The 19,455-nt window shown below is 42.2% G+C and overlaps 1 protein-coding gene across 1 annotated transcript; it reads right to left on the reverse strand.

Moving 5' to 3' along the window:
* Positions 1–29: 29 nt before the first annotated feature.
* Positions 30–18,210, reverse strand: tsg101a (tumor susceptibility 101a). The gene is made up of 10 exons (XM_080761785.1): positions 17,802–18,210; positions 16,870–16,957; positions 16,651–16,716; positions 16,098–16,261; positions 15,561–15,687; positions 12,393–12,450; positions 12,114–12,208; positions 8,177–8,379; positions 6,410–6,649; positions 30–1,598 (listed from the first exon to the last, which is right to left on the reverse strand). Exons 1-10 carry the CDS (start codon positions 17,841–17,843, stop codon positions 1,509–1,511), a joined length of 1,173 nt encoding a protein of 390 aa, XP_080617911.1. The 5' UTR covers positions 17,844–18,210; the 3' UTR covers positions 30–1,508.
* Between the last annotated feature and the right edge of the window lie 1,245 nt (positions 18,211–19,455).

Raw genomic sequence — 19,455 nt, forward strand, 5'->3', positions numbered from 1 at the left:
TGTAGAATAAAATAACACAAATCGTAACATCAAATCAAATAACTTTTAATTGTATTGATTTACATAAATCTACAGATATAAAAGAACAAGGGTGTCTATTGAACTGGAAACTAACAAAAACAGTAGATGTACTATCATACAATTCAAAGTGCATTTAGTAAAAAGCTAATTTAAAGGAAAGTTGACATAAGTTAACTTATGATTAGTACAAGTCATTTATCTGTTGTACCCTCTGAACCTTATTCACAACGGTTATATTTGCTGAAGAACTCCCAATCCCAGAGTTGGTAGTAGTAACAATACAGAAATAGATGAATCAGAAAGAATAACATGGGGATTTCCTTTGCAATAACCTTGAATCAAGCAGGTCAAGTACAGAGACACGTAACAGAGGTATGAGTAACGACAAGAAATGATGGGAGCCACGGTTGTGTACATCTGCTTGAAATCTGATCCAGGGTGCTATAGCTACTTAACCCACATAAAGCAACCCTATATACACGGAACAGTCAAAATAGCTGATCTTCAAGCTTGTGTGTTGTGATGTGACTCGCGAGCCTTGCCCACAATGGAAACATTGTGGCTATTTTTTTTAATCAGGGTGGTTAACCCATTAGCTTAAATATGGCATTCAATCCTATGGTTGAACTCCTCTCCCTGCTCAAAGGGTCCTGGTGTATTTATATCAGAGGCCAAACTTTTCTTTACGAGGACATAAGGGGCTAAATCTTGTGCCACCCATTAACTTATTTGCCATTTATTTTAACATTTTGAAGTTCAAATAGCCGATCTACAAGCTCAGGTGTCGATGTAGATCGGCTAGTTGAACTATTTAAAAAAAAAAATCAAAATAGTTAAATGGCAAATACGTAGGGATAAGGGGTGGTGCAAGATAGGGCGCAAGGAGTGCTTCACCTTACTTTATCTCCGTTTGTGCTTACTAGACAGACACCCCCTGCCTGTCAAAGCCTTCTGTGGGTAAACCAGTTGCAAGAGCGCCCCGCAGAGTGAATGAACATAAGATAAGGCATAGACACACACCTACTACCAATATGGTAATGAGTTACCAACAAAAACATCTGTCATTTAGAGTGCCGACACAAACTTAGGGCAATTAAATTCATGTTTTGTTCCCTTACTTGACAAAAAGGCAATGGTACAATGTCCCAAATTTGGTTCATGACCGTTACTGCCTAACATCAAACCAGATACGTATATATGTATGATATGACAAAACTACAGTACAGCTGCAGGGTAAACATTGAGGCTCTTGTGTGGTAAAGGAGAGTCCCATTCATAGGCGTTTTCAGGTGGGGTTTTTTGTATATTATGTTTTTTATTTTTTCCAAGAGTGGTGGTTTTTGGGTCAAGCTTTGGCCAAGTGTCAAGAGTTCAGGGGGGGAGGGGGGATGGTAGGAGTGAAGCAGGAACAGGGAAGGGATTAATAAACGGGGGGAGGATGTGCACGACAGAGACAGACGTGTGCATTTCCAGGGAGTTGGTGTGCGTCAGTAGAGGTCGCTGAGGCCGGCCGTCTTGCGGGCTTTCTGCATTAGAGCACGGAGCTGGAACTGCTTCCGTGACAGGAGACGCACATGCTGTGGCGACAAGAGAAGACAAGAGTCGGTCATGGTGAAAACAACCGAGCACAACTGGAATGGACGATTGAGTCAGTGTGTGTGTGTGTGTGTACGTACATAAGTTGCACATAAGTCGGCCTCCTGGTGGCACTCTAAAAGGCAGAATTGAAAGATCCAGTCCAGGTGTTTTTCCTTGGCCTCTAGGGAGTGTGCATGCAAAGTTTTACGCAGATCGGTGCAGTTCTATGCGGACTGCACACAGGTGGTGCGCCAGTGCGCATGCGTCGTCAAAATTAATTCTGCGCTGTCAATCAAGCGCAGGGAAGCGCTTCTGCGTACCAACAGCTGGGGCCGCCCAGAATGATTATTATGGCCAGAATACTTATTATGGCCAGAATACTAGTAAATTCTGTGGCGAGAGCATTTCCCACCGACTGCCATTCAAAGTAGCTACTGGCCAATCACAGCACGTCTTGCACAAGTGCACAGACCATTGTGGCTAATCACAGCGTGTCCTTACTCAAACGAGGGAGGATTCCATCATTCCATGCTGCTCGCTGTTGAGGAGGTTGACAGGAGGACAGGAGTTTACTACTGAGAAAACCTGACAAATGGTTCGGCTTATCCGTTTCAGATGTGGAGCAAACTAAAAAGTAAAAGTTGTAAAAGGGCATGTTTGGATGCTTTGGCCTCTTCCCATTCGCCGCTGTGCTTGTGTTTGTTTTCCGGGTGCTGGAGCAGCATGGTTGCTCGTGTGCGATGCCGTCTCTCATAGCCTAGGCACCGGCCACCGACTTTTTACGGGTACAGGTTTTAGTTCCGACATAGTGGAATGGGAAGAGTGCAAAGCATTGCGGACTGGCACTGCTGCTGCACAACATGAAGCTTATCAACACCGTGTCCCGACATACTGTCCCTTATTATTGTAAAGTCGGGTAGTACTGTACAGTGTTTATTTTGCCCCGAGGAGCCATGTGTGTCTGACTGTACATCGCCTCGGCTAAAAACAAAAGGGAAGCCTGACGTATGCGTCGCCGTGTCATATGTTAAACAAATAGCTGATCTGCAAGCTTGTGAGCTAGTAGATCGGCTATTTAAATAAAATATAAACTAAATATTGCTTTGATGCTCATATTATCCTTAGGAAGTATTAAGTTGTTTTTATTAGAATATGCATATAGGGCTGGACCACAGATGGACCTAGCTGCAATTTGCAATTCTAGATTTTTTAAATAATGGGATGAATCTAGAGTTGCAATACCCTGACTCCCCAGTGCCCACTTATCCAATAAATATCGTTTTTCTATAAGTTATTCATGCATCCCTACTTTATCCATCCGGCGAGACGGGTTGCCGCATTTTGGGAGCACCAAGTAACTTCTCCAGATGCTCCTTTGAGTACTAGACCAAAAAAGTTGTGTGCAGCCCTGGTTATATGTAAAGATGCGACTTGGCCTGTTATAGTGCCACCATGAGGTTGATTAGAAAAAATGTCTATAGAGACTGTGTACCAGTTTGCACGATGGTTGGACAAAATCTGTAGGTGTACTGTCCAAAACAATATTTTGCAAAAATCGGCCTCCTGGTGGCGCTATAACAGGCCCATGTGAAAGATTCGGGGCAGAGGTTCAGCTCTGGCATTCAGGGAATGTGTGTGCAGAGTTTGGCCGCGATCAAGCCAATGGTGCCAGAGATTCGCTGTCCAGACGTACGGACAGACACATGGACGGACGGAGTGCAAAATACTCCCCATGCCTTTGGCCTGGTGGAAACAATTAAGTACTACAGAGTATCTCTTCACATTAAATCAATCTGTGCAAAATGTCTAACTAAGAACGGATAGAAAACTTGATATTTGACCCAACAACACAAAAACGGTCACGTGTGGTTACACTTTTCCAAACTTTCAGCATTCAGTGATTTGGAAAACCCCCCGGTCCTCCCCGGTAACAAGATGTGCACATGCACACGCTCTACAGTGGGGGGGACAGGCCAACAGCACGTGCACCAAGGCCCGCCCCCCAGTTGATCACAATTGGAGAAAGGCCCCTCTCATCCTGATTGGATGAAGGTTGGGCCCTCTAGCCAAAAACAAAACCTAAGGTTTTTTGACCACAGGGGTTAACTGGGGACAGTGAGGAACTCCTTATGTTCAGTAATTCCAATGCTGCACCCTCCTCCAAAAGGTGAGCAAGTTTCTACTTGAGGCGCCTAGGATGCTGCGCCAAAACAAACACGTCAAGAGCACTGAAACGCAAGGAGTAGTGCTGGGAAGACAAGCACCGTCTCCTACTACGTCTTCTTCATCATAGATATCCATGTCAGAAAGGTACAGGCAGGCTGTTGAACAGGCGCTGGGCCTGTTGCCATGTTGGTCTTGCATCACACTAACACTATTGTTGCGTTCACAAGAGGCATATGCAAAGATACAAAGACATTATTTGTCGCTTTCTATCTACTGTATATCTGTTGCTCGCAGACGTTGAACTCATCAGACGTGCGTAGACTGCGTACATAGACGCTGAACGTTTTTGTCTGGGGACTGACTGGGGACTGGGAAGGGGGAATAATAAAATGCAGCTACAGTTGTAGCTTTGCATCTGGAAGTTGAACCCAGCTCAGCTTCAATGTGTAGGAATGGTACTGTATCTTTGCATCTGCCCGTGTGTACACACCATCACCATAACTTTATGTACGTACGGTAACTATGACTGAATACAGTACACAGTACACTCCATTCATACATGTGATATCTGCTGCTACGTGAGGTCTTCTACTTCCACAATAGACTGAGGCAATCTGCTTTTATTCTCCCGATTTGATATCTGCTGCTACGTGACGTCTTTTACTTGCACAAGAGACAGTGGCCTTGTGGTTAGAGTGTCCGCCCTGAAACTGGGAGGTCGGGGTTCGATCCCCGGCCGGGTCATACCAAAGACTGTAAAAACGGGACCAAATGCCTCCCTGCTTGGTCAAATCAATTATTAAATCAAATGATTCCCGAGCGCGGCACGGCTGCAGCTCACCGCTCCAAGAGATGGGTCAAATGCGGAGAACACATTTCACTGCGGTAACATTCTTTTTTATAATTACATTTTTTCTTTTAATTTATTTATACACTTTGTGGTCCAAAAATTCCCCCCACCGTCCCGAGTGAACTAACATAATTTTTTATGACAAGCTCCGACTGCTCCGTGACCTCCCGGTGTAATTGTGAAAGTTATTACAGTTAATACAGTCAGTACAGCAGTGTGTCCCAGCAGGAGGGCTTGGCCCCGTGTTCCTCTATGGTGTCATTTAAACTCAGTCCAAGCTGGAAACAAGGCGTCACATACTGTCACTAACAAGAGCATGTCCAAGCGTGTGACAGTGTAGTTTGTGGGTATAAGTAGCCTTGGTTTCCAAGCTATGTGCCACATAGGTCAGGAGCCTATCTTCTGTTTCTGTAGCGTGAGTTCAAGTACACCTCCTGGACATCACGCACATATGCCAGAGGGACATTTACTATCTCCTCCAACGTCTGGCTTTTGAAATGACATCATATGGCAGCCAAGTCTATGGACTTTTAATATTTGTTTAGGGCCCTGGTGGCCAGGACTACGAGGATGGGTTTACAGTAGGCATGTGCACAACAACTTTTGACATTTCACGACACGCGAAAACAAACATTTTTTTCCCTAGTCTACTGGGCAAATGGGTGTCGACTCAGGAACAATTTAACCACTTGCCATAAACAACACACCACTTGTGAGTTTGCAGATCTGCTATTCTAGCCATTTTATTTTACCCTTTATAAATGTTTTCCCCTGTAATGACAATACCAAACACTTCATTAACACTTACCACTGGTGGTCCGTGGAGGTATTACATGTGGTCTCTGACCATGCATTTAGTAATGTAGGATTTGTTGATTTTTAACATTTTCTTTCCACTGAACTGAATGACCAGGTGACCTATGATGACCGTCCATGTAGTCATTTTACTGACACATTGGAGGTCAAGAAATTCAACAGAAAAAGTGAGTTCGAAATTAGAATCTCAAGAGGGGGAAGTGCACTGGATTGTGTCATGTTGAGTAATTATTAGGAAAGTATTAGTGGGGATGTGTATACACATGGGATGCATAGCAAGTGTTACAAAAGCACTAATCTTAGCCCATATCCTCACCCAACACAAAGATTAACTCCTATAGACAGCAATGTGTGTCCCTATGTGTAAATGTCCAAGCACGGAAATCGCGTTTGTTGACCACCAAGTGTCACTTCAACACACACACACACACACACACACACACACACACACACACACACACACACACAGGAGGAGCGCTTGTACAGTACACCACCACTTAGTTCAGAACGGTATGATTTTCTTCTTTCCGTTTACATCACCACCTACCAACCCAGTACTTATGTAAGTAGCATTACTACTCGATCCATCATAAGCACTATAAAAGACCAATTGGCATTGTTGATCTATGCCAATGGCGGGTGCTCAGATTAATTCAATTGGCGTAGACCTACATCAATGTCGGCACATAAAATAAATAATTACTGGTACAGCTTACGTGTGGCTATGTTCAGAGGCCATAGAGTAAGACAGAGTTACGCAAACTCTGTTCACTTCATGGGGCCAGTCCAATGGCGGCTCTTCTACATAGACTTCTATCGGTTTGTCCCCATTTGAAGGCTTCAAATGGGGACAACTGGAAGTTTACGGAATGCATTGCAGTCCATGGGCTCGTGCGAGTATATGAACCACGTCACGGGGCTGTTTTCTGCCCCCTCAATAGCGCAAATGTTCTATTAGATGGCTCTGGCTATGTTTACCTTGAGGAAAACCTCCAGGTCGATGACTCCCCTGCGGAGGGCCTCTCCCAGGTAGAAGATGGTGTCCTCGATGGCGTTCTCCTCCGCGTACAGATTCAGGATCTGCTTGTAGAGCGGCGCCGTGGGCACGATGACGTCATCGATGTCGTTGTTCTCCGATTGGTTCTCCATCTTCTCCAGCGCCTCGCTCAGCTCCTCGTCCTTCCTCTTCAGCAGCTCGATGTTCCTGTCCACGTCCGTCTGTGTGCAGGAAAGCACACAAAGTGTTATTTATTTCAAAGAACAGAATTCTTTAATTGAACCCGTTTCGACCCGAGGACGATTCTACAGATGCCTTCTAAATCATGACAGTTTTCTGAAAAACCCTATGTTTCGTTCTCTAGTCTCGCATAGCCAGACAACTATACCACAATCTCCGAATGCTAGAGTCTGGACCTATAGCCACCATGGGCTGAGTAACGGAAGCTGCCATTACGTTCACGAAAATATTTTTAAAAATATCTTTAGAGCTTATTTTTGTATTTCCTTTTCTGCTAAGCCATGGGTTTTCAACAGGTGGTCCATGGACCACTGGTGGTTCGTGAAGGTATTGCATGTGGTCCCTGACCATGCATTTAGTAATGTAGGAAAGTGAAGATTTGTATTTTAATTTATTGTATTGACCACAAGTTGAGAAACAATGCAGTAAATAACGCTGTCAGTTACTGGGAAGTCGGGTGTCGAGAACTTCCACAGAAAAGGGAGGTGGAATCTCAAGGGAAACTATACCGGTTTGCCTGGTTGAGTCACCATTATAAGGAAATGTGCCCATAATTTATTAAATGTGTCTGCTTGCAGATACATACAGTAAGTTACAATGAACAGCAACATGATTTTAATATGGAAGGTTAATTTTCCCCCCACACCACGCCCATATCCCCCCTCCCAACACAACAGTGGTCCCCAGGTTGATTCTCAGTCAGGGTGGTGGTCCCTGGTTCATAATCAGTTGAAAACCCCTGTGCTAAGCAACAAGCTATATATGCTTAGATGTTTTCTATTTATATAAGGATAAATAGACTAGTCGTTCTCAAACATTTTCATGTCAAGGACCCCCCCCCCCAAAAGAAAATCACAGACCTACAAGCTCATAGCACGGCTCTGGTTTTGGTGAAATATTTAAGTAGTTCCGGTCATTTTGTGGGGGGTACAGAGGGCCACGCATTAAAAGTAAATTAATTCACAAAACTAGCATAATTTGTGTTGTTGACCTACCATATAGTGCAATTTTCGTTCATTTTTTACCCCTCTAACACACGGAACCAGGAACCAGTTTTTTGTGTCCATATCACTACGCCCAAAAGATAGTTCCATGTTGGTCAAAGTTGAACGAAAGTTGCGCTAATATTTTAGAAATAGGTCATATAACAATGGTTCCCAAACATTTTAGCTCTGTGACCCAAAAGAGAAATTAGACGTTTGCCTGGGACACGATCTAGTGGAAATAGCAGATCTGTGAGCTTGTAGATCAGCTATTTTCACACTTCTAATTTATGGAATTTCTTAGATTTTTTATTTATTTCTTCATTAAATTACTGGAAAAAAAACATTGAATTTTGTTTTCAATTCATGAAATCTTTTGCCCTTTTGGTTTAAAAAAAAGGGTTTTGAATTAATGAAAAGATAAATCTAGGAAACAAAAAATAAGGAGACCATAACAATGTGTCTGCGACCCACAAATGGGTCCCGACCCAGTGTTTGGGAACCACTATAAGATGTCTATCTCACCACTTCCTGGTCCAGCCGTGAGATCATGTCCTCTAGTTTCTGGTGTCCTTTCTTCAGATCCTCCTCCGTCCTCTTCAGGGCGTCCAGCTCAGCCTGAGCTCTGTCCATCTCCTCCTTCATCCTCCAGCGGAGCTTGTCACTCACGGCCGAGATTAGAGACGCGCGGATGGTGTCCTCGCCAATTGTGCCGTCTCTGCTTTGGCCTGACAGGAGTAGTCAAAGGGAAAAGGAAGGAGAGGACATGAGTAGGGGCTGGGAAATTTGGACAAAATATCATATTGTTGGCCAAATTCCAATATGCTAATAACAATTGTTGTGAGGCATGGCGCCACAGACTACCAGCAAATGGTCCAGCGGCTCCAGCACAAGGCTGTGGGAATCCTGTCTTAGGTCATCATCCAATCTAATGCTGGTTATGCGGAGTGATATTTAGAAATTTGATCTAGGAAAATGTCTTTAGGTCATGAATATAGATATTACACCCAAGACAGGAATGATATGTTATGTATCTACACTTGTTGTTTAGCTGCATGCCTGTCATCATCATACTAAAATTCAGCGAATGTCTGTCTGTCTGTCTGAATGTCCCTGACAGCACTTTCTCTCAACCTTGCCTGGCCCAATCACTCCCACTTTTCACACACAGGCATGGACCATAATTATATGGAGGTCTTCCTGGAGCCCTTTTTCCACTTTCACACATTACTGATTTATAATTAATTTATTAGTGGATTAAAAAATGCAAAAATGGGTATTGCACTGTCAATATCACATGAATATGCATGCAAAGTAGCGGTCCATGTGTGGACAGGCTACCTGTCGCCGTTGTGCATGGTGAGATGTGTGCAAACCGTGTAGTTTATCAGGAGAAGAATACCAAAGGATGCAACATTAATTTATTAGTGAATTCACCTCGCACCCTCACACACCTGCGTCCCTTGGCGACACCTGCATCACAGGCCACCGTTCTCACCGTTACCCCACTGGCATGCTTCCTCTAGCTAGCGCTGCAACACAACAAATTGTGCCCTATACAATTTGGCGCCGCTGACTGTGTGTGTGCGTGTTGCATCGTTTGGTAGTCTTCTCCTGATAAACTACACGGTTTGCACACATCTCACCATGCACCGCGGCGACAGGTAGCCTGTCCACACATGGACCGCTACTTTCCAAAAAGCGTTCATATTTTGCGGGACAGACGGACGAGGAGCAGAAATGAAGCGCCAGCATATTGATCCATTTATCACCACGGAGAGCGCCCTGGATGAGGAGATACGAGTCATTCATGGGAGTCAATGACAAGCTAATAGTTGCACAGAGCGTTAGCATACGGCAAGCGAAAAGCGAAATGCCAAAAAAACAAATAGGAATCATTCTGAATATTCTTATCTCGCCCCGTGTCGTTTGGACGTCGCTAGGACGTCCACAGACGAACGCACCTCTCTGTTCCAATCCTTATGACGTTTCCAGACGATTTATGTACTAAATGTGTGCGCGCGTGTGAGAGGCACGCTAAACTGTCAACACTTCTACAATAAGCAACAATATAGCTGACTGTCAAACATCATTGTCCAATGTTCTTTCAGAGCAGTGGTTCTCAAACATTATGCATACAGTATACACAGCACATAACCCAAAGTCTGCAAATACTTTGAGTGTGCATATCCCCGGGTATGGACTAGTTAAGCTAATTTATCTAATCTAATTGTTTATTGACTATGATGTAGTCAATCTTGTGTGTTGGCTGTTTTCAAAGGCTTATGCCTAAAAGTCTGTACTACAGAAGCTCTGAAAATGAGCAGAAAATAAAAAGAGAAGACAAGTCATTTCTCCACTTCCTTTTTGCCCGTGTAAGTAGTCGTGTAAATTACTTCTACTGGAAACAAACTTTGTGAAAGCCTAGCAAGTTGCTGAACAGAAAGGGAAAACATCCGGACAGTTAGTAACAGACCCTCTGTTGTAGTGCTGCACAATTCTTGTTCAAATGATCACTTTAGTCTGTAGTTGCTGAACATTATTAAATTGAAAATGTGTTTTTTTCCCAGATCCGATTAATTGTGCAGCACTACTGTTGTATTCAAAGACTGTGGAAGAGACAGTCTGCCTTGAGAGACTAAATCAGATGGTAGTGAGTGGAGTGGGATGGGAGGGACAGTCAAGGCTAACCTCTGTACAGTCTGGAGTCAGTAGTGTGAATGCCAGTCATTACTACACAAGAGTCTAGAGGACAACGTATCACTCTGTGGTAAGCATCCACCATCCCTTTACCACTTGAGCCTTAACTGGCCAGATATTTATATAGCCTATCTACAAGCTCACAAGCTGCGAGTACATATAGGCTATTTTCGGTGAAGAGATTTTTTGGGGTAAAAAATTAGCACACCTAGTACAGAGCCAACCCAGTTTCGTTTTAACAAGTAAGGAGGGTTTAAAAACACTGATCCTTGACCAGCTTCAGATTCACTCAGGCGGACTCCTCACTCCTCGAAAATCTTTTCTGGTGGGAGTTTACAGTTTGTTCCCTTCCTAAATATAGTACTGTGTGTGTGTGTGTGTGTGTGTGTGTGTGTGTGTGTGTACACAGGCACTTTAGGTCCATCACCCCCTTTGGCCTTTAATGCTCCCCACTCTGGTTACATTGGTGACCTTTCAAAGCCAGGCCAGCGCTCCATTGAAGCCACAGGGTGGCAAGAGACCCAGCTAAAAGGTCAAAGGTCAGAAGTCAAAGTCAGGGCGGTTAACTGAATGCCACGGGAAGGTGGAAAAGGCCAACTAAAGTATATTATAATCTAAACGTAACAAAGTTTACCACAGTAAGCAAAATAAATCACACCTGTGTGAACTGAGCAGTGGAACTCCTCTCTCCCCCTGCCTCTCTCTCTCTCTGTAATTAGCACTAGGCAACAGTGCAACACTATCTCTCTCTCTCTGTTTCTGGCACAACAGCGCCACTTTTGCCCCTACTGGTACTCATAGTCACAGTCACACACAGTCACATAGGTTAACACGGACATTGCTGTTCCTTGGAGTGGTTGGACCACTCAAAAATAGATTTGAGAGCTCAAACAACAGACCATGAGCCCTGTCAGTGTTACATGCCGAAATTACACCGGCAGCGTGACATGGTGTATAAATCACTGAATACACTCCATTCACACACATGTCATGTACAGAATATATGTGCTATGATGTAGTGTCTTTCATTTGCACAAGGAACTGAGGTACTGTGTCTTTAGCATTTTGTGTACACCATATATATATATATTTGGGGATGTTTGAGGGGCGCTAATAAAGCCCCTCCTATGTCCAGCTTTGAGGGTGTTTCTATTCTATTGTACAACACATTGAATGCCATTGATAATCAATGGCCAGTTTTGAGTGTTTGTCCCAACAAATGCCATTGAAAATGGCACATTGAAGACAAAAGTGAGGACACAAATTGTGATTGACCGGAATGAGATGATGTATGATTGTGTATGATGATAAGAGCGCCCCTCACTTAATGCAACTGCAATTCATGTGTTTACACACTGGTTAGAAATGCTCAACTTGATTAATGCATTCAACGTTTCAGTCAAATTAATGTTTTCAATATCCTGTATTCCAATCCTGAACAACAATTAGAGCAAAATGCTGAATCCAATAACAAGTGAAGCATCAAGCCAGTGTGCAGACATTGTTTTTTTAATGGCCCATCTTGTAGGTCCTGCACCTGGATAGTGGATACTTAAGTAATGTTAATTTATTTGCCGTCATATGTGATGTATCAGGTGAGGTTCAAAGTATTGTAGAATGCACAGATGTTTTTTTCTCTCTTTTTTTAAATCAGTTGATGGGATTAATATGTTGTTACACTTTTTTTAGGGTATGATTGAGCATGGTCTTCCTACAGGAAGACAACTACAATATCCAGAATGCTTTGAGTTGTGTTACATACCCACTGTGGAGACGGGAGTCTGAGTGGGGTACTGTGCATGGCCCGCGTTGGCTGGATAGGAGTTGCCCCCAGGGTACTGGTATCCGGGGTAACCACTGCAATGATATATGATCTTATTACATAAGCATTACAACTAGGTATTGTAACTATTTTACATAATCCCCATATGGCTGCAATCCTACACCCATTCTAAAGACATCCCAGAATAGGGTTGGTGGAAGCATATAGTTTGCAGAGAAGGCTGATGACATGATCTCTTCTACCTGGAGAGCGTCTTACCCAGGGCTTGGAGTTGGTCCATAGGGTGAGACTGCAGGTATCCCAGGCATGTATGAGGCTGAGGGAGAAGAGTTAAATACAATCACTCATTATGTCACACAGATACTTAAATACATGCTTTTTATTTCAAATTCCTGTTTAGGGCTGTAAAATGGTGTGTGAGCTCCATCTGGGGTTGAGCGGTGTAAATGCATCATGTAGAAAAGACTGAGCTGAACCCTTATAGTCAGAGACTTGATCGATTAGGTTTTATCAGTAGAGTAGTCCCTTTTTCCCCTGGCACCCCAAGCCCCTGGGGTCATCAACCAATCAAGAATGCACTCGTTGTGAAACATAACATTGAAAGGTGTTACTGCAACCTCCTTTCAATCCTACAGCTGTTCTCAGCTTATCATGAATTACGTGCTTGTTTTCTTCCATGTTTCCTATAAGAATTGGCCTCAATTTTGCTCAAGACTGCATTGCTCCACGAAGTTAAATGAATGACATTTCTGATAGTACGTGGGAACCTTTTTCTTTACTTTGAATTTAAAGTGTTACTTACTATAGGGCACGACTTGGCATGTAACGATATATCGTATATCGATATATATCGATATTATATCCTGACGATATGTATCGATTTATTAAAATTTTATATCGATTTTCAACAACAACAAAAAGTGAGCTGTAAAATCATATTCACATGATTTTGGAGAGAAATGAGAGACTCCATGCAGGCCCTTTCAGTATATTAAGAGAAATCTATGAAAATCTGGGAACTAAATCGTTACCAAGAAATGTCTTCACCAATGTGTTTCTAAATGTGTCTAATAACATGTACTAAAAGTTTGAAATTCAACTCCTGTGGGAAATTGAGTTATTCATAATATGTGACCATACCCATAACACAAGGCCAAAAAGTCAAAATTTCATCATTCTTTAAGTAGCATGTGACATATGAAACTAGGGGTTTTTCATGATTCTGAATCCATTCCAAGCATTAGTTTTGAAAAAAAAAAAAAACACTCCTTGGGCTAAATTAGGCCATATCCAAATGTGCTGACCTCATCACGTTTGTGATGACGGCTATGGCCGTTTTCCTCCCAAAGAGTGTTTTTTGTGCTAAACTAATGCTTGGAATGGATTCAGAATCATGAAAACCCCCTAGTTTCATATGTCACATGCTACTGAAAGAATGATGAAATTTGGACTTTTTTTCTTTATATAGGATGTTATGGGTATGGTCACATATTATGCTAATAACTCAATTTCCCCCGGGAGTTGAATTTCAAACTTTTAGTACATGTTATTAGACACCTTTAGAAACACATTGGTGAAGAAATTTCTTGGTAACGATTTAGTTCCCAGATTGGTCAAATACCTGATAAAATGCCCTTACTAGTAGTAGAGGCCTGCAGAGGGGAGCTGTATGTGTCTGTGACACAGGTGATGGTCGTTATTGATGCTCATTAATACATCAAGGAAGGCAATTATGTTTCTGCCCTGTCAAATAGGTCTACATCTATCCTAAGATGCCATCAAAGAAAAGAAGAAATGTTAACTCGAGCTAGGTTTAAATATGAAAGCATGTTTACAGTTGTTGCACAGAAATTAAGTAATTTTACATGAAAAGTAATGCTACTTTTGCAATGTAGAATTGTAAAAATTGTGAAAAAAAGCTTGGGAGGGGGAAATATCATGAGAAATCGTATCGTGAACCTCATATCGTGATACACATCGTATCGTGAGTTGAGTGTATCGTTACATGCCTAGGCACGAGTTCTCAAACTTTTCAGCCCACGACCCCAAAATAATGCTGCCATTGACCCGCATCCCCAACCTAACCCCGGATGTTAATTTTATGCACATAAACATGCATGTTTGGTGCGCACATCAATCCATTCATATTCATGTTTGACTTAATCCTACTTGAACTAAAACTGAAGTCTGCAATGTCATAGATTCAGGAAATGATTACATTCATTTCCAACAGTGTAAGTTAATTATTAAAACAGACAAATGTAATGCCTAAAGGCACTCTATTTCTTGGGATATGTACAGTAAAACTGGACAACTTGGTAGATCTCTTTTCAAATATAGGGCGTTCTAGGGTATGTTTGATCAAAAACTGTTTTTACACAGACCACTGAAAACCATTACAGCACTTGTTTTAACTGTTACTTAATGTGGAATTGATAAAAGCTCACAGCTAGACAAAGGCGTGATTCAAACAAACCAAAGCGTGATTATTTCTGCATCATGTCAGTACAAATTACACAAGTACACAGGCTGCAATCCAGCAAAATATATCCCCTACTCAACCAAACAGTGCATCTTTGACACCACAAATACAGTTACCAGGGCGGCCCTGGTAACTGGAAACCATCGCACAAGCATCCACGAGCAGCCCAATTCATCTTTCTGCTGAATCTGTTCTTTAGGTACACACAGCCATGCCCCCTCCCTCAGAGACATTTTTATGTCCCAGAAAACATGCATAAGATAAGAAAACTTTTTCCATTACATTTACATAACATTTTCTTTGGCACACCGGCAGTCAGTTTACAACAATAAAAACATTACATTGGATACACAAATGCATTAAATACTATATAAAATGCATTCACATAACACAGCAACAGTGATCATGGGCTGTGGGGATTACATAGGTGGTGGAACTATTTAAACATTTTCTTATTTAAAATGTCCACAGCAGTTACTTGGCACAAACAAAGTCTTGTAACCCTTCTCTTTAGCAAACTTCGCTTAAAGCCTCCTGCCTGATGGTAACAAGTCAATTCAGAGCGAAGAGGGTGGGTAGAATCTGAATCGACTATGTGGTTATGACACTTAGAAAAAACTTTGTGCAAGTTCAATTACAATAGTGTGCCAAAGCTCATGTGTCAACTAGCGATCTGCTTGTTTTTGAAGTAATGATGCATAGACATATGGAAAATCAAGTCTGTGAAGTGAACAGACTTTCCTGAATCTCACGTTGGTCTTTACGCAGAAGCAGGGCTACACTAAAGTCGAATTACGTGAATTACGTGAATGAGGCCCAATGTGCTGAGATTTATGAGCTGTGCATGCATAGTCTCTAGTCTCTGTGAGACTCTGCAAGCCAAAATCTCCTTTCTCCATCACCAACAAAAATAACTGTTTTTTTAACAGAAAGCCATCACTCACGTGTAGGGGGTCCTGCTGCCTGAAAGGCTTGGTATGGGGCTTGAGCTGTGGGCCGAGAGAAGACAGGGGGCTCCTCACCAAACACCACGATCATCACTTGGATCAGACCATACAGATCTGACACTGGCTGTGTGTGAACACACACAAAACAATCACATGCTTGATAAATAATAATAAAACAATAATATTCCTCCACCAGGACCACTACCAAGTTAAAATATTAAGCATTTTAGTCTGACAGATTATTATATTACTGTATATTATATTGAGGGCCATGAGAATGCTCTGTCACATTCTCAGTCTAAATCATTTATCCCCTTCATTCAGGGTAAGAATACGGTCAACATATATACAGTCTACAAAACTACTCTATCCATTGCACAACAGTGCCACTTGCCAAAAGGAACTACACAGACAAGACGCATTGTTAGCTTGTAGTTCAGTTAGGAAAAACCTGTGCCAGGGAAACCGTTGCACTCTGGAGTTGGAGTATATAAACAAACTTTGGACACTAATGATGACTATAAGCAGACTTACGTGTTTCCACTCGTGTAAATAAGGCAGGTAGATCTTCCCGTTGGCATCAATGTGCTTGCCAGTTTTTATCATCATGGCACTTGTAGGCTTCACAAAACAGATCGGAGGGTTGTAGGGGTATGTGTCCAGCAGCCACAGACAAACCGGGATGTTGTACACATTACCTATGGGAGAAGTATATGTTTTTTTCCTTCATTGAATTTAGAGTAGCCATACATTTTTACACCTTTGTCCTCCCATCCTTTTACTCATTCTGCCAATGAATCTTCCACACACATTTCTCCAACTTGCCAGTTGCCCCTGCCATTCAACAACACCTGCCCCTAACAGGTGCTAATCCTGCATGTACTGTACATGTGCCATGTGGATGTCGCTAATGCAGCGACAGAGATTGACCTCCCTGCCCATTTGAGGACGTGCATGATAAAGTATCTGTATATTGGCTTTAATCAGCTAGGTGATGCTGAACCACAGGATCAAACGGGTCTAATTATTATAACTGATATACTGTACATACAGTTCTTGACTGAATAACTAATATTGTGTATCATACCTCTGTAGCTGACTGGGACTGTTCCTGTTAGACTCATCAGGTCTCTTGTGGAACCATCATTGAACACTGAAAGACACACATGTCCCGTCACAAGCAGAACAAAACATACAGTAGATATCACATTACAACCTTACATTACAAGGGAGAATTAATAAAAAACTAAAGAAAAAAAACAGAAGGTAATCATGCTTGTGGAGTAAATATAATAAGTAGGTTTACCATATGCATCCATAACAGGCTTCAGGTCCTTGTAATTGGTGATGACGTTGGTGATCTCACGAACAGTCAGATCTCTGTATTTATATTGCTATCCAAAGAGGAAATGCAGGTTATAACCTTTTGTTAAACTGATTGATTGAAATATTTATTAACAGTTTGCAGAATTACAGTACATTTCAAGCACAAACTCAATACAAAGACTGTTAACTGCGAGTGAACGACCCAAGTAAGCATTACATTTTCGAATTGCAGCCGTCCGTAGGTGCCCTTTGAGAGCGGTTTTGAAGGAGTCAGGGGATTCGCATGTCTTAATGACTGTTGGTAGGGCGTTCCACATTTTGGTGGCATAGGAGCGAAAATAATTTAGTAGTCCCTCGTTTGTGCCGAATCTGGGTTGTACATGGTTCGTTGCACTTCCTCTGGTGTTGTGGGTGTGGACGTTAACATTAAGGAAGTATCTAGACAGGCAAGGGCCAGTTGATTAGAAAAAGCAAATAAGTGTGTACAACTTATCTAATATAAAAATAGGTATTATGTTTAGAGTTTTCTTTAGTTCACAGACTTAAAAAGGGGCAATTTAACTACTAAACGCTGTGGAATTCCCAGAATATGGATGCTAAGAGTTCATGTAACCTGACCTCGCGTCACCAGGCTTTACACCGCGGAGTAGCTCTGTTCCATAACTCTAATGCGTTGCATTACTGTACTGCGCAGGGCAGAATCGTAGAAGCAGTAGAAGGCTATGGATCAGAGCTAACCGCGGAGGTGAGGTGGTTAAATTCGGTATGGACGTGTTAACTTTGCTTCCTAGATATTGAATCGTATAAAAAGTTATGTGTTGAAAGTCCTAATTAAACCGTAATGATAGTTAGCATCATGTTAGCTCACTGGTAGCCAGGTAAATGTAGCATCAGCTAGTTGACCGTCGTTACCTTCAGCATCTTCTTCAGGGCACCTTCGTTGACAACAGCCATGGTTGACGACAGACGGTTATAAATCTATATTAACAGATTAAACGACACTTTTCACTGTTCGGACAGCGCTAGCTAGCCAGCTAGCACTCAGTTTAATGCTAAGCTAACGCTAGCTCAGCCCAGTCCAGGGCGCAGGCAGCTACGTTAGTTATGACAGGGTCCTAATGACAAACGCCTCGGTGAAAACACGACAACAGACGTTACGTGTTATTATGACAGGCTTGTTAAAACTGCGTCTAAACACCGACAGACACCATGATACAACACCAAATAAATAAGCTGCTGCTGTGAGCGTCAACAACACAAACTTCCGCTATACGTCCTCTAGTCTCAACTGCATCCGGTGACACGAATCAGCCGCTTGCGGCTTGTTGTTCCGGGAGAAAAAAAAGAGAAATACAACAAACAAAACATGTGGCGTCATTTCTCAACCCCAAACGCGCGCGCGCGCAACGCGCGCGCGCACACACACACACACACACACACACACACACACACACACACACACACACACACACCAATAAATACAACTTCCAGATAGTACATATACTATACATATTGACCACAACATTATTGTGTTGCGAAGTGTCTATAGATATAGATAGACATCATAGATAGATATAATAATAATAGATATATATATTATAATATAGATATAGATGATGCATGGCGTTGGATTGCATTATCTTTCATGGTTAAATGTCGCCCTCTTCAGGACAAATTGCATGATTTATTTCCAGACAAACGTGTGGTGCAGATTTTGATTTTAGATAATGGATATTTATTTCCTGTACTAGGTTTAAAATTTCACCCGATCATTTAAAAATACATTGTGTGAATTCATAATGAAGTATGCCTAATGTAGTAATGTAATTTTTTAAGGACATATTTATCCACATTCACTGATCTAAACAAGACCACGATTTACAAAATGTAATTTGAATAGAAGAACAAGGCATGGCAAGGCAAGTTTATTTGTACAGCACATTTCAACAAGACAATTCAAAGTGCTTTAACACAAATCATTAGTAGCCTATGCCTAGCCTGTAAAGTGTTCCCTATAGTCGTTCACTGCATGTTATTATTTTTATTTTTAGCCTTTAATCCACTTGTGTATTTAGTTTCTGCCCTAAGAGTGTTTCTTACTTGTTCATAGAGATTGTATTCAAATTTTAATCTACTAGTGTTGAAAATTGTAGTCTGATATTTTGCACCTTGACAGCACCTGCAGTCTGTTACCTACTGCTGCCATTCTCAATTCGCAAAGCTCTTTGAACCTGATTCTCAGCAGTCAACTAAAGAAAAAAAAATCACACCCGTGTGAACTGAGTGGTGCAATTCCCCCCCCCCCCCCCCCCCCCCCCCCCTCTCTCTCTCTCTCTCTCTCTCTCTCACATTAGAGACACAGCACTACCCCTCTCTCTGTTTCTGGCGCCCCTACTGGTATAAATAAGTAACATACTCGTGCTCATTGACATACACAAACAGGTACATGGACTGGATTGCTGGTTGTAGGAGTGGTTGCACCACTCAAAAATCACACTCGAAGTGAGGTGCACTGTTATCATCATCATCACATTCCGTGCTCAGCCAATCAAACACAGACACACAA

Source organism: Protomyctophum bolini (genome assembly GCF_963924005.1).
Source record: "Protomyctophum bolini genome assembly, chromosome: 4".
In the NCBI taxonomy this organism is placed as follows: domain Eukaryota; kingdom Metazoa; phylum Chordata; class Actinopteri; order Myctophiformes; family Myctophidae; genus Protomyctophum; species Protomyctophum bolini.

Coding starts and splice junctions, on each gene's coding strand:
- tsg101a (XM_080761785.1), bottom strand. CDS start 17,843: ATGGCTGTTGTCAACGAAGGTGCCCTGAAGAAGATGCTGAAG. Junction 16,958..17,801: donor CCCTGAAGAAGATGCTGAAG/GTAACGACGGTC, acceptor CTCTTTGGATAG/CAATATAAATACAGAGATCT. Junction 15,688..16,097: donor ATTTACACGAGTGGAAACAC/GTAAGTCTGCTT, acceptor GTTCACACACAG/CCAGTGTCAGATCTGTATGG.